At 45.0% G+C, this 15,389-nt stretch overlaps 1 protein-coding gene across 3 annotated transcripts in view; it reads left to right on the plus strand.

Moving 5' to 3' along the window:
• The first annotated feature begins 11,916 nt into the window (after positions 1–11,916).
• Positions 11,917–15,389, plus strand: part of COMTD1 (catechol-O-methyltransferase domain containing 1) — a 120,245-nt gene continuing 116,772 nt past the window's right edge. For 2 of the 3 annotated variants that reach the window (XM_044297899.1, XM_044297898.1), the window contains exon 1: positions 11,917–12,062. In XM_044297899.1, coding sequence (XP_044153834.1) covers positions 11,921–12,062 — 142 coding nt within the window. In that variant the 5' untranslated portion in view covers positions 11,917–11,920. Of the gene's footprint in view, positions 12,063–13,338; positions 13,575–15,389 lie in introns of all 3 variants that reach the window. The other variant, XM_044297900.1, reaches the window with a different exon arrangement.

Below are 15,389 nucleotides of genomic sequence, written 5' to 3' on the forward strand. Positions count from 1 at the left end.
GTGGAGAGCGTTCTGCTGCCTGCAACATCCTCCAGCATGACCGGTTTGGCATTGGGTCAGTAATGGTGTGGGGTGGCATTTCTTTGGAGGGCCGCACAGCCCTCCATGTGCTCGCCAGAGGTAGCCTGACTGTCATTAGGTACCGAGATGAGATCCTCAGACCCCTTGTGAGACCATATGCTGGTGCGGTTGGCCCTGGGTTCCTCCTAATGCAAGACAATGCTAGACCTCATATGGCTGGAGTGTGTCAGCAGTTCCTGCAAGACGAAGGCATTGACGCTATGGACTGGCCCGCCCGTTCCCCAGACCTGAATCCAATTGAGCACATCTGGGACATCATGTCTCGTTCTATCCACCAACGTCACGTTGCACCACAGACTGTCCAGGAGTTGGCAGATGCTTTAGTCCAGGTCTGGGAGGAGATCCCTCAGGAGACCACCTCATCAGGAGCATGCACAGGCATTGTAGGGAGGTCATATAGGCATGTGGAGGCCACACACACTACTGAGCCTCATTTTGACTTGTTTTAAGGACATTACATCAGCCTGTAGTGTGTTTTTCCACTTTAATTTTGAGTGTGACTCCAAATCCAGACCTCCATGGGTTGAAAAATTAAATTTCTAATTTTTAATTTTTGTGTGATTTTGTTGTCAGCACATTCAACTATGTAAAGAACAAAGTATTTCAGAAGAATATTTAATTAATTCAGATCTAGGATGTGTTATTTTTGTGTTCCCTTTATTTTTTCGAGGAGTGTATATTCAAAGTGATAATTCTCTGAGACTATATTTATAAAATTTAGACCGAAGAAGGAATACATTCCCACACTATTATGGATTAGAGAAACGCAGTCTCTCAGCATTTTCAGAGGCCTTTACATTAATCTGCTGCAGCTATAGGGCTGGCCTGAACAAGTCTTAAATTTATATGCACATACTTTTTGTTTGAACAGCATAGAAGAGTGCAAAAGCCTTAAGTGTAATTATTGGTAAGGTGTGAATTAGTGGAGTCTCTGAAGCTTAAGAGCGCCATATTTATAAAGCACCTGTTCCACCATTTCTTATGTAGAAGTTAAGTGGGCAAAAGTGGGACTTTACTTAATTAAAATATTCCTCCACAATTTTTTTTTTTATTAATTAACCACAAGTCTATCTGTGGGACCCATACTAAGTTTTGCTATGGGGCCCTACCATATATAACTACACCCTTGGTGGGGTAAGCTGCCCATAGTCAGTTCTGTTTTTTCTACTTTTTTCTATCTTGTTTCTCTGGATGTTTAGTGCCATGTCCTTCCTTACTCCAACTTTACTTTAGGGTACTTTCACACTTGCGGCAGAAGATTCCAGCAATCCGGACGCATTCATTTTATGGCATTTTAAAGGTCTGTGCATACGCAGACCGGAAAGCCGGATCCGTTTTGCTGGAACACTTAATGCCGGATCCGGCACTAGTACACTTAAATGTAAATGAATGGCTGATCAGGCTTTTCGGCAAGTGTTCAGTATTTTTGGCTGGAGAGAAAACTGCATCATGCTGTGGTATTTTCTCTGTCCAAAAAAACATAAGAGGGACTGAACTGATGCATCCTGAACGGAATGCTCTCCATTCAGAATGCATTAGGATAAAACTGATCTGTTTTTTTCCGGTAATGAGCTCCTGTGATGGAACTCAATACCGGAAAACAAAAATGCTAGTGTGAAAGTACCCTTACTTACTGTTATATTTAAAGAGGTTGTCCGGTGCTAAAATCTTTTTTTTTTTTATGTGCTCCAAATACCCCTCACCATCCATACATATGCCCCAATACCTTTTTTTCATGTCTGAGCTTTCCTTCCCCTCTGGTAGACATCAGACTATCCTGGCAGATCTGTTTACGTTCTCCCCTTCTTGTTTTGTTGAATACATAACTTTATTGATGCACAAGCCTGGCTGCACAGAGATGAGTCACAGGCTAGCCACGCCCCCCACTCTGCTCTGCCTGCAGCAGCTGCTCCATCTATAACTCCTGTGTAGGGTTGAGCGATCCGGAACTGTAAAGTTTGGGTTCGTACTGAACTTTAGGATTTTTGGACCCTGGACCCAAACCCGAACTTTTTAGTATTTAATGGCGCTTTTTGAAAGGCTGCAGGGCAACCAATCAACAAGCGTTTAACCTCTTCAGGACATATGACGTAACGGTACGTCATGTTGTCCTGGTACTTAAGGACACATGACGTACCGGTACGTCATGTTTTGTTCCGATCACTGCCGTCCGGCCGGCGGCGATCGAAACAAGGTGCCTGCTCAAATCATTGAGCAGGCACCTCGCCTAAATGCGCGGGAGGGTCCCGTGAGCCCCCCATGTCTGCGATCGCAACAAACCGCAGGTCAATTCAGGGACTGTCATGAAGTACAATATGTGACGAAAAAATAATCTCAGAATGGCCTGGATAAGTCAAAGTGTTTTAAAGTTATCAGCACTTAAAGTGACACTGGTCAGATTTGCAAAAAATGGCCTGGTCCTTAAGGTGAAATAAGGCTGTGTCCTAATGGGTTTAAGGCTACTTTCACACCTGCATTAGGTGCGGATCCGTCTGGTATCTGCACAGACGGATCCGCATCTATAAATGCAAACGCTGGTATCCGTTCAGTACGGATCTCTCTGCATAACTCAGTCAAAAAAAAGTCTAAGGCCTCATGCACACGACAGTATTTTTTCACTGTCCGCAAAACGGGGTTCCGTTGGTCCGTGATCCGTGACCGTTTTTTCGTCCGTGGGTCTTCCTTGATTTTTGGAGGATCCACGGACATGAAAACAAAGTTGTTTTGGTGTCCGCCTGGCCGTGCGGAGCCAAACGGGTCCGTCCTGAATTACAATGCAAGTCAATGGGGACGGATCCGTTTGACGTTGACACAATATGGTGCAATTGCAAACGGATCCGTCCCCATTGACTTGAGTTTGAGTTTTCTCCAATCCGATGGTATATTTTAACTTGAAGCGTCCCCATCACCATGGGAACGCCTCTATGTTAGAATATACCATCGGATTTGAGTTACATCGTGAAAACTCATATCCGACAGTATATTCTAACACAGAGGCGTTCCCATGGTGATGGGGACGCTTCTAGTTAGAATATACTACAAACTGTGTACATGACTGCCCCCTGCTGCCTGGCAGCCCCTGATCTCTTACAGGGGGCCGTGATCAGCACAATTAACCCCTCAGGTGCCGCACCTGAAGGGGTTCATTGTGCGTATCATAGCCCCCTGTAAGAGATCAGGGCTGCCAGGCAGCAGGGGGCAGACCACCCTCCCTCCCCAGTTTAAATATCATTGGTGGCCAGTGCGGCCTCCCCTCCCTCCCTCTATTGTATTAATAACATTGGTGGCACAATGTGCGGCCTCCCCCGGCCCCTCCTCCCTCCCTCTATTGTAATAATAACATTGGTGGCCAGTGTGCGCCCCCCCCCCCCCCTCCCGATCATTGGTGGCAGCGGAGAGTTCCGATCAGAGTCCCAGTTTATTCGCTGGGGCTCCTATCGGTGCTACTGCAGTCCTGGTTGCCATGGTTACTTAGCAATAGTAGAAGCATCATACTTACCTGCTGGCTTCTGCGCTGTCTGTGACCGGCCGGGAGCTCCTCCTACTGGTAAGTTACAGGTCTGTGCTGCACATTGCTTAATGATCTGTCACTTATCAGTAGGAGGTAGGAGGAGCTCCCGGCCGGTCACAGACATCGCAGCAGCCAGCAGGTAAGTATGATGCTTCTACTATTGCTAAGTAACCACGGCAACCAGGACTGCAGTAGCGTCCTGGTTGCCATGGTTACCAATCGGAGCCCCAGCCATTAAACTGGGACTCCGATCGGAACTCCGCTGCCACCAATGATCGGGGGGGGGGGGGGGAGAGGGGAGGCCGCACACTGGCCACCAATGTTATTAATACAATAGAGGGAGGGAGGGGGGCCGGGGGGGGCCGCACACTGTGCCACCAATGTTATTAATACAATAGAGGGAGGGAGGGGGGGCGGGGGGGGGGGGCCGCACTGGCCACCAATGATATTAATACAATAGAGGGAGGGAGGGGGGGCCGGGGGGGTTCCGCACTGGCCACCAATGAAATTAAAACTGGGGAGGGAGGGGGTCTGCCCCCTGCTGCCTGGCAGCCCCTGATCTCTTACAGGGGGCTATGATATGCACAATGAACAGGACAGGTCCTATTTTTTTGACGGACAGGAAACACGGATCACGGAGGCGGATGACAAACGGTGCATTTTCCGAGTTTTCAACGGACCCATTGAAAGTCAATGGGTCAGCAGAAAATCACGGAAAACGGAACAACGGCCACGGGTGCACACAACGGTCGTGTGCATGAGGCCTAAGTCTGAGTGTAAGTCGAACAGATCCGTCCTGACTTTACATCGGATCCGTTTACAATTGCACCAATATTGTGTCAAGGTAAACTGATCCGTCCCCATTGACTTACATTGTAAGTCAGGACGGATCCGTTTGGCTCTGCATCGCCAGGCGGAAACCAAAACGCTGCAAGCTGCGTTTTGGTGTCCACCTCCAGAGCGGAATTGAGGCGGAACGGAGCCAAACTGATGCATTCTGAACGGATCCTTATCCATTCAGAATGCATTGGGGCTAAATTGATCTGTTTGGGGCTGCTTGTGAGAGCCCTTAAACGGATCTCACAGGCGGACCCAGAAACGGCAGTGTAAATATAGCCTAACTTGTGTGCCCTCAGAAGCCATCACAGCCATGCCTACTAATGGCATGTCTGTGATTGGCCAGTGCAGCATGTGACCCAGCCTCTATATAACCTGGAGTCACGATGCTGCTGCTGTGAGGGAGAGAATAGGAAAGAATCTGATATCAGAACTTGTTGTTAACTCTGCAATCTACAGCGATTTTTTTTTTGTGGGTGCAATGCTACATTTTTGTACCCTGCCCTGAGCCTAGTGACACAGAAAAATAAGTTTTATCCGTCTGTTAGTTAGGTGGGCATCGGCGGCCATTTTGTGCAAGTTAAGTGCACCAGCACTGCATATGTGCCAGGGACAATAATTTAATACTGTTCTTTTAGTTCAGTGGGCATCATATACCCATTTTTTAAGTGCACCTGCAATGCATGTGTGCCAGGGGAAGGGAAAATAATATAGGGAATTTGTCTGTGAGTTCAGGGACCCAGAGAGTGATATATTAATTTTTTTTTCTGCAAAGTACAATCCAAGTAAGGCCTCTTTCACACTTGCGTTGTCCGGATCCAGCGTGTACTCCACTTGCCGGAATTACACGCCGGATCTGGAAAAACGCAAGTGTACTGAAAGCATTTGAAGACGGATCCGTCTTCAAAATGCTTTCAGTGTTACTATGGCAGCCAGGATGCTATTAAAGTCCTGGTTGCCATAGTAGGAGCGGGAGCACGGGAGCGGTATACTTACAGTCCGCGCGGCTCCCGGGGAGCTCCAGAGTGACGTCAGAGCGCCCCATGCGCATGGATGATGTGCCATGCGATCACGTCATCCATGCGCGTAGGGCGCCCTGACGTCACTCTGAAGCGCTCCGGGAGCCGCACGGACGGTAGGTATGCTGCTCCCCCGGTCCCCACTACACTTTACCATGGCTGCCAGGACTTTAGCGTCCCGGCAGCCATGGTAACCATTCAGAAAAAGCTAAACGTCGTATCCGGCAATGCGCCGAAACAACGTTTAGCTTAAGGCCGGATCAATGCCTTTCAATGGGCATTAATTCCAGATCCGGCCTTGCAGCATGCTGCGGTATTTTCTCCGGCCAAAAAACGTTCCGTTCCGGAACTGAAGACATCCTGATGCATCCTGAACGGATTTCACTCCATTCAGAATGCATTAGGATAAAACTGATCAGGATTCTTCCGGCATAGAGCCCCAACGACGGAACTCTATGCCGGAAGAAAAGAACGCAGGTGTGAAAGAGCCCTAAATCCATCTGTTAGATTCTGTGGGGACAAAATTATGTTTTTTGCTAAAAAAGTACCTGCACTGCATTTGTGATAGTGAAATAAAATAAGTAAATCCATCTGTTTAACTGTGAGTGAAAAAAATCTTATTTTTTCTTCCATAAAGTACCTTTGTGGCCTTTGCTGCATTTGTGACAGTCCAATACAAGTGTTAAATACTGCTGTTTTATTCTGGTTTTAAAAAGACACCCATTTTCTGCAAGACACTACATTTGGGGCCTTTGCTGCATTTTTGACAGTCCAATACAAGTGTTAAATACTGCAGTTATATTCTGGTTTTAAAAAAACACCCATTTTCTGCAAGACACTACATTTGGGGCCTTTGCTGCATTTTTGACAGTCCAATGCAACCAGTCAATATTGCTGTTACATTGTTGTTTGACAAATTAACCATTTTTGTGACCGTGAAATAATTGTATAAAATTTGCCTGTCATACTGTTGTGTGACCTCAAGAAATGTTTCCTCTTTATGACTGCCTTACTGTCAGTGAACCTAATTGTTGACTATTGGCAGTTACATTGTCGCCTGACATAAACTATCTGTTAGTTTGGTTGGTGAAGCCAAAGAATGAGGAGGGCGTCAAACAAGGGACATGGCCCCGGTCGTGGTGCTGCTGGTGTTGGTGGAGATCCTGTTGAAGGGAGAGGACGTGGTCGATCTGTGCCAGCTACACGCACAAGTAAAACACCTTCCTCAGGTGCGAGTACGAGCCCCCTCCTTTACTTGGATGCTTCTGCTTCAATAACTTGTCCCACATTTCCGCTCGATCACATTTAAGCCTTTGACCTCCCTTGGATGTGGTATCCTTTTCTCATGCTCCCTCTCCCTCCCGGCATAGAACCCTGATTCCCCGTTACCCGTGATCAACATGGTAGGCGCATAAAAGAACATCGAAAGTTGATAGGTCTAATTGGATCGTGGACATCACGAGGACGTACAACATGGTGGAGCAGTATGCGTGCACACGCCTACACGTACTGACTGATGGGTCTGCCGCCTTCAACTTCTGGGTCTCCAAATTGGGCACATGACCTGAGCTTGCCCTTTACGCCTTGGAGGTGCTGGCCTGCCCTGCAGCCAGTGTCTTGTCTGAACATGTGTTTAGCATGACAGGGGGCGTCATCACAGACAAGCGCAGCCGCCTGTCCACAGCCAATGTGAACAAGTTCACGTTCATTAAAATGAACCAGGCAGGGATCCCACAGGACTTGTCCGTAACTTGTGCAGAATAGACATGTATACCGGCCTTACCCAGCCATTGTTGCCATTGTTATTTTTTATATTTCCAAATGTTTTGGGGTCTACCCAAATTTGAACAAAAAATGTAATTAAATAAAAAAACAAACCAATGTTGGCTACCTCCTCCTCCACTGCGGCTTCCACCAACAACGCCACATCCACCTCCTCCTCAACCTCCTACTCCATATGGACCTCCTCCTCCTAGATCAAGATTATAATTTTTTTATTTTTATGCATTTTATGTTATTTGAAGTCATTTCCCTATCCACATTTGTTTGCACTTTCCATGCTCCCAACCACATTTTGCTGCCATTTGCCATTTTTAGAGACATTTTAGTGCTCCATAGTTCGGGTCCCCATTGACTTCAATGGGGTTCGGAGTCAAGTTCGGGTCCCGAACTCAAACTTTTTTGTGAACATCCTGAACATCCAGGTGTCCGCTTAACTCTATTCCTGTGTCTATCTTTCTAGACCCAGACATGAATCTGCTTCTCAATCAGTGTTTAAATCCCATTACTGACTGACTGAGGCTTTTTCCTCACCATCTCCAGAGTGTGAAAAACAGGTTGAATTAGCAAGCACATCCAAACACATCTGTATCAAATCCTAGCATGTATGTGTGCCTGATACACATCCTGTTGTGTGCGATACTGCCTGCTAAACTGTGTATCTAATCACATTTTTTATGATACAGCCTGCTAAACTGTGTATCTAATCACATCTTGTATGATACAGCCTGCTCAAATGTATATCTAATCCCATCTTCTGTGATACAGCCTGCTAAAACTGTGTATCTAATCCAATCTTGTGTGATGAGCGGTGTGATCTTCCTGCTGAGCGGTGTATCTAATCCTATCTTGTATGATCCTGCCTGCTGAGCTGTGTATCTAAACCCTTATGCACACAACCATATCCATTTTGAGATATGCATTTTTTGCACTCCCATTTAGTTCTATAGATTTGAGGTCCTCATTTTAAAGACCAGAATAGGACATGTTCTGTCTTTATTGGAACTGACATACAGATGTAAAAAACACACTGATGACGTCCATGTGCTTTCCACATCCGTATGTCAGTTCTGCGAAAGATAGAACATGTCCTATTCTGGTCCACATAATGCAGATTTAAAACCCATAGAACTCAATAGGACTGCAAAAAAATGTGAATCACACACGAACAGTAACCTTATTTAGTGGACCCGCGACTTGCAGACTGCAAAACAGATACGGTTCTGTGAACGAGCCCTAACACTTAAACTCAGTGCCCATAACAGTGATGTTCACAGCACCTCCATAACAGTGACGTCCACAGTGCCCCCATAACAGTGATGTCCACAGTGCCCCCTGTGACATGAACAGCATAGCGATCAGCCTCTGTGGCTGATCTCTATGCTGTCACTCCTGCACGGCGCATACATCATGCTGTGCAGGAGTCAGTACAGGCTTCACATAGAAGCCTGTACCATACAGAGAGCGGCCGGCAGTCCTGCACATGTGCAGTAGTATTCAGCCTAGTGTGCCGTGAAGACTGCCGGCCGGCGCTTTCTCCAGCAGGAGGCGGTGACGTCAATCCGTCTCCTGCTGGAGAAAGGAAGAAAAGACAGGAAGATAAGAAGACGGACTTCGGACAGAAGCAAAGAAAAGCCATCTGGAGGGACCACGTGACTGGGAGGCAAATGTCAGGAACGGCTGCACTGTGGAAGGTAAGTATGTGATCATTAATCTTTCCTCCACTGGTTAGATTTTTAAATGCAAAAAAAGGTTAAGCCCAGAGAACCCCTTTAATTTTCCTGTTGTCTGTGATTTTATTGGATCTATGGCTGTATATTAGCAAATTGACTTTTTTTAAAATCACAATCCTCTGATGCTTTACTGTTCCTTCTTTTGCATATTGAAGAATAGGGATATATTCGGGACCGGTTTTGGACAAAATGCAGCCCTGGGTAAAATCAAAAGTGGGGCCCCAAATCTTGTAATTAATGCATTAACAACATAGTTACAGTCTGTCGATTCTGGCCCTACCTCACAGATTTACACCCCATAAAGCCCCTCACATAGATCTGCACCCTCATAGCCCCAGAATACACTAAATGTCCCCTCCCTCACAAAAAGCTATAGCAACGGAGCAGATGGTCATACAGCATGTACCCCAGGACTGCACTGCATGCCATTAGACCCCCCCCCCCCCCCCCTCACATGGCCGCTTTCAGGCATAAACAACCCCTCTCTCCCAAAGTATCTCCACGAACTCCAGCAGTCCGTGCATAAAGAAAGCTCTGTCCTAGACACATTTGGCCATGTGACCATTAGAGAGGACCTGATCTGAGATGCTTATTTTAATTGCTACATGCATCCCCCATGTAATAACAATTCTGGATCCTCTATTCTTATGACTCTATGTTGTGCCATTCCTTTATAATTTCTACTACAAGTTCTGAATGAATTGCTATTAGCTTTCAGTAAGGATACAGAGGGGGGTAACCAGTTGGGGAATGTATCTACACAGACTCACTGTATCCAATCAGTGCTGCCATGTTCAGACTGTGCAGGTACACCCCCAACTGGTTACCCCCCTCTGTACCCTTACTGAAGGCTAATAGCAATTCATTCATAACTCCTGGTAGAAATAATAAAGGAATGGCAAAACATGCAGACATAAGAATAGATGTTCCAGAATTGTTGTTATATGGGGAATGCAGGCATGTAAGGAGTGGTGAAAGGTTCTCTTTAACCCCTTCCCAACATCCGCCATAAATGTATGGCACATGTCGGGTCTTTAAAGATGTTCCATACAGCAGGCACCCGCGCCCAATGTCCGTGATCTGCAGTAATGCTGACCGTGGACATTTAACCACTCAGATGCCATGGTTAAATGTGACCAGGGCATCTGAGAGTATTAAAAACCGGAAGCATTCACTTCAGTTCAGGCATGGTTTTCCCCGGCGGCAATCAGGGAGGATACCCTGTTCTAATAAGGAGCCGCAGTCTGTACTAGGCTTCCAGGCTCATTATTAGTGTATGCCACCAGCAGGTGGCAGCCATGAACTGTGATATAGTGACTTCTATACAGAATTGAAAAAATATATAAAAATTTGAATCACCCCCTTTACCCAAAATAAATAAACAAAATAATATTACATCATGGGCATTGCCATGTGAGAAAACACCCATGCTATTACAATATTAAAAAAGTTAGTCCATATGCTGAATGGCATACGTAACAGAAAAAAATTAAAATGGATTATCACTATTTTTTCATCACTTTATCTCCCAAGAAAATTTTATAAAAAAAACTTTGAATCCCAACAGAAACATTTCAAAAGTAGAGGCTAAATGAAACTTAAATACACAGGGTGTCCAAGGCATACTGCCCTTGAGGCCTTGGGGATACCCCCTCATCTTCATAGCACTGACTCCATATATGGACTTAGAGCAGGGACTCCTAAGCCGGAACTCTGAACAATGCCGGAGTCCCGACTTTCTCATGTTTAATAGCTGCCAGTGGGGCCACGTTCAGCAGCACTGAAGCAGGGCTAACCCCCCATCCCCTCCCCCACATAACGCCTGCCCCGGATATATTCCAAACATTGAGTTAACAAAGAAAAATTACCAATTTTAGTGCTGAGGTAAAAAAATATGTATAACTAAATATCCTGCTTAAACAGTATTAGGCTACATGCACACGATTGTATGTGTTTCACAGTCCGCAAATTGTGGATCAGCAAAAAAAAAACGGATGACATCCATATGCCATCCGTTTTTTTTTTTGCGGATCCATTGTAACAGTGCCTAAAACGGACAAGAAAAGGACCACATCCTACCCGCAAAAAAAAACGGAATAGACACGGAAACAAACAACGTTCGTGTGCATGTAGCCTTAGTGATAATATTAGTAAGACAGTTCAAAGAGAGAACATTATATAGGTGAAACTCGAAAAATTAGAATATTGTGCAAAGTTCATTTATTTCAGTAATGCAACTTAAAAGGTGACACTAATATATGAGATAGACTCTTTACATGCAAAGCGAGACATTTCAAGCCTTTATTTGTTATCATTTGGATGATTATGGCTTACCGCTTATGAAACCTCAAAGTCACAATTTTGAGGTACCCTTTGCTCAGGGGGTATGGATTAATTAGCAGACCAGAGTGTGACACTTTGAGCCTAGAATATTGAACCTTTTCAAGAAACTCGAATTTTAAGTTGTATTAATGCAACTCCTTTTAAGTTGCATTATTGAAATAAATGAACTTTTGCATGATATTATAATGTTTCAAGTTTCACCTGTATAAAAGAATTGTAAGGATGAAAAAGATAATTGAGAAGATGTGAGCCTTATTCTAAAAATGAGCACTAGTGGTATTATTAAATAGTGACCACTAGATAGCAGCATAATGCACAATTCTAGCAATGTATTCAGTTTTCTTATAAAGTATTTTAGCCTTAGGCATGCAGTCTAAAAAATTAAGTGGTGAGAGCAGTGAAGTCTTAGTCAGCATTCTGTCAGAATTCTGTCAGCCTATTTATTTAGAAGCACTGGTTGAATTCGTATATTTTCACCTGTTTTTATAATTCATACAGCCTAGTCGTAATTCTGCACATGTACCACTAGGTGGCAGTGCGACACTTTATCATGTGCTCATAAGAGTTGTAAAGTGCCGGCTTCCTATTAGATAGAGGGTCACGTGACCAGGAACAGTATGAGGATGTGCTGTGTCCTCCGGTGCAGTGTTCTTTGTACCTGCTCCGGCTACACCACCATGTCCCGCTCTGCAGTCACCAGAGATGCAGTGGTCGGCATAGGTGTACTTGGGGTCACCTTCGCTGCGGGTGTCTACATTGGTGAGTGCGTCTCAGAGCTTTTATCCTGCCATGCAGCAGTGAGTCATTCATTTAGAAATCATAAATGAATTCAAAACAAAACCAGTGTAACTATTCTGTAGTCATACCCCCAAGTCTGGACTTCAGAAAGATACAGGAGAATTATTCCCATTGTCCCACGCCAAAGTGCCTTATCTCACAGAATGGCACTCAGCCCCCATAGCAGGAGCAGCCAGGGTCCCCCATAGTAGAAGCAGTCACTGCTGCCACCCACCCCTAGCAGGACAGACTCTGGAGGGAAGCAATACTTGCTCACCACCAGGGGCGGAATGGCCATTTCCTAGTGGGCTGATGCCCGAAGGCCCACCTGAGTCTTCCTCATGGCCGGCAAGTGGAAGTTTTTGGGGATGTATTTTGTGCTGTTGGAAGTATTTTGTGTTATTTGGCTCTGTTGGGGTGGTATAATGTGCCACAATATGGTATTGCTGGCCCTGCCTTCCATCTATTTATACTCGACTACAAAACGGGGCCACTTTTCTTTTTTTTTTTTCCAGGGCCACTTCAAGTTCCCAGTCAGCCCCTGATCACCACTGCTGGGTTCTGGTTCCGTCTGTTCAGTGCGCTTTAGTTCCTTGCTTGTCAACTGCCAGTGGACGTGGGTCACGTGTGCCACTGAAGTCAATGACTGACCACAGCAGAGGCGTGTCCCACGAAGCGCGGTATCCAGTGATGTGCTGTTTGGGAGACACGTCACTTCTGTGGATAGTCATTGACTGCAGCGGCACACATAACCTCCATCCACCAGCTGTGCACATAAGATACCAGGTGGAGAAGGACTTGTGTGATGTCATCATCATGGCACCACACCAGTGCAGAGGAGAAGTGATGAAGGACCAGTGTGATGTCACAATGTAAGGAGGCAGAGCATGTGTGGAGGAGGTTCTCATTCTCTCTGTTGTCAAATACTAGGAGTGCTAGTTCTTTCCTTATACTCATTCCCTAATAACAGATAATAACATCCTAGAAGGTTGGGAGTTGTAGTTCTCTCCTATTTTACCCCTCCACATATAATGTCAACTGGTGTCCCATAAAAGCAGCCTGGATAAGTTGAGCGTTCTAGTTCTCCTTTCTTTTACGCCTCTGTGTATTGCCCTCTAAATTCCGAATAATAGCAACCTGGTCATGATGAGACTTGTAGTTTTCTTATCACTATTATGATGTTCCGCAGCATCTCATGTGTTTATTAGGCTTTGTTCACATCTGCGCTAGTGACTTCTGATGTTCTCCTCTGTCACAGGAGCACAACAACAAAAATCACGGTGGTGCTGGATCTGGCACATCACAGACGACAACATCTGACTGCACTGCTATCCGATGGGGATCCATCATGGAGCCTGGCAGGCTGCAACATTTTGTCCAGCCTTTCTGATGATCGGCCCCTAACACAGATGTGATAAAAGCCTTATGTGTTCTGTAGAATCAGATGTACTACAGCAGCTGAGATGTGTATTATTATGTTCCACTGCAGATGAGGTGTGTATTATGATGTTCCACTGTAGTTGAGATGTGTATTATGATGTTCTGCAGCAGCTGAGATGTGTATTATAATGTTCTGCAGCAGCGTAGATGTGTATTATGATGTTCCGCAGCAGCTAAGGTGTGTATTATGATGTTCCGCTGTAGCTGAGGTGTGTATTATGATGTTCCGCTGTAGCTGAGGTGTGTATTATGATGTTCCGCTGTAGCTGAGGTGTGTATTTTGATGTTCTGCTGTAGCTGAGGTGTGTATTATGATGTTCCGCTGTAGCTGAGGTGTGTATTATGATGTTCCGCTGTAGCTGAGGTGTGTATTATGATGTTTCGCTGTAGCTGAGGTGTGTATTATGATGTTCCACTGCAGATGAGGTGTGTATTATGATGTTCCGCTGTAGCTGAGGTGTGTATTATGATGTTCCGCTGTAGCTGAGGTGTGTATTTTGATGTTCCGCTGTAGCTGAGGTGTGTATTATGATGTTCCACTGTAGCTGAGGTGTGTATTATGATGTTCCGCTGTAGCTGAGGTGTGTATTTTGATGTTCCGCTGTAGCTGAGGTGTGTATTATGATGTTCCGCTGTAGCTGAGGTGTGTATTATGATGTTCCGCTGTAGCTGAGGTGTGTATTATGATGTTCTTGATACACTTGAGTTGGACGGCACTCCTGAAAAAATTCTTTTTGCACGGTGCTCAGTGGTAATATGAGATAATGAATATTAAAGGAGACCACGGCACTAGTTTTTTCGTATGTAAGAAAATTATTTTTATATTTTCATATTTTCATTTCATGATATATTTTCCATTTCATTTCATGATATTATTTCAAAATTTCATTGTTTTAAAGCATCCAGGAATGCAAAAGACTTGGCCAACGTTTAACGTTTCGGTCCTTGTATGGGACCTTGATCACGGCCTTTGTCCGTGTTGCATGTTGCCTGATGTGGGATGCCGGCATCCCACATCAGGCAACATGCAACACGGACAAAGGCCGTGATCAAGGTCCCATACAAGGACCGAAACGTTAAACGTTGGCCAAGTCTTTTGCATTCCTGGATGCTTTAAAACAATGAAATTTTGAAATAATATCATGAAATGAAATGGAAAATATATCATGAAATGAAAATATGAAAATATAAAAATAATTTTCTTACATACGAAAAAACGAGTGCCGTGGTCTCCTTTAATATGTATTATGATGTTCCACTGCAGATGAGGTGTGTATTATGATGTTCCGCTGTAGCTGAGGTGTGTATTATGATGTTCCGCTGTAGCTGAGGTGTGTATTTTGATGTTCCGCTGTAGCTGAGGTGTGTATTATGATGTTCCGCTGTAGCTGAGGTGTGTATTATGATGTTCCGCTGTAGCTGAGGTGTGTATTTTGATGTTCCGCTGTAGCTGAGGTGTGTATTTTGATGTTCCGCTGTAGCTGAGGTGTGTATTATGATGTTCCGCTGTAGCTGAGGTGTGTATTATGATGTTCCGCTGTAGCTGAGGTGTGTATTATGATGTTTCGCTGTAGCTGAGGTGTGTATTATGATGTTCCACTGCAGATGAGGTGTGTATTATGATGTTCCGCTGTAGCTGAGGTGTGTATTATGATGTTCCGCTGTAGCTGAGGTGTGTATTTTGATGTTCCGCTGTAGCTGAGGTGTGTATTATGATGTTCCACTGTAGCTGAGGTGTGTATTATGATGTTCCGCTGTAGCTGCTAAGTCTGATGAAAGCACATGTTAGTGCTGAAACGCCGCGTCACTATGAATGAATAAGTGACTGAAATTAAATTCTGCATAAAGAAACCAGTGCGAGTGCCGGTC

Source organism: Bufo gargarizans, chromosome 6 (assembly GCF_014858855.1).
Source record: "Bufo gargarizans isolate SCDJY-AF-19 chromosome 6, ASM1485885v1, whole genome shotgun sequence".
In the NCBI taxonomy this organism is placed as follows: Eukaryota; Metazoa; Chordata; class Amphibia; order Anura; family Bufonidae; genus Bufo; species Bufo gargarizans.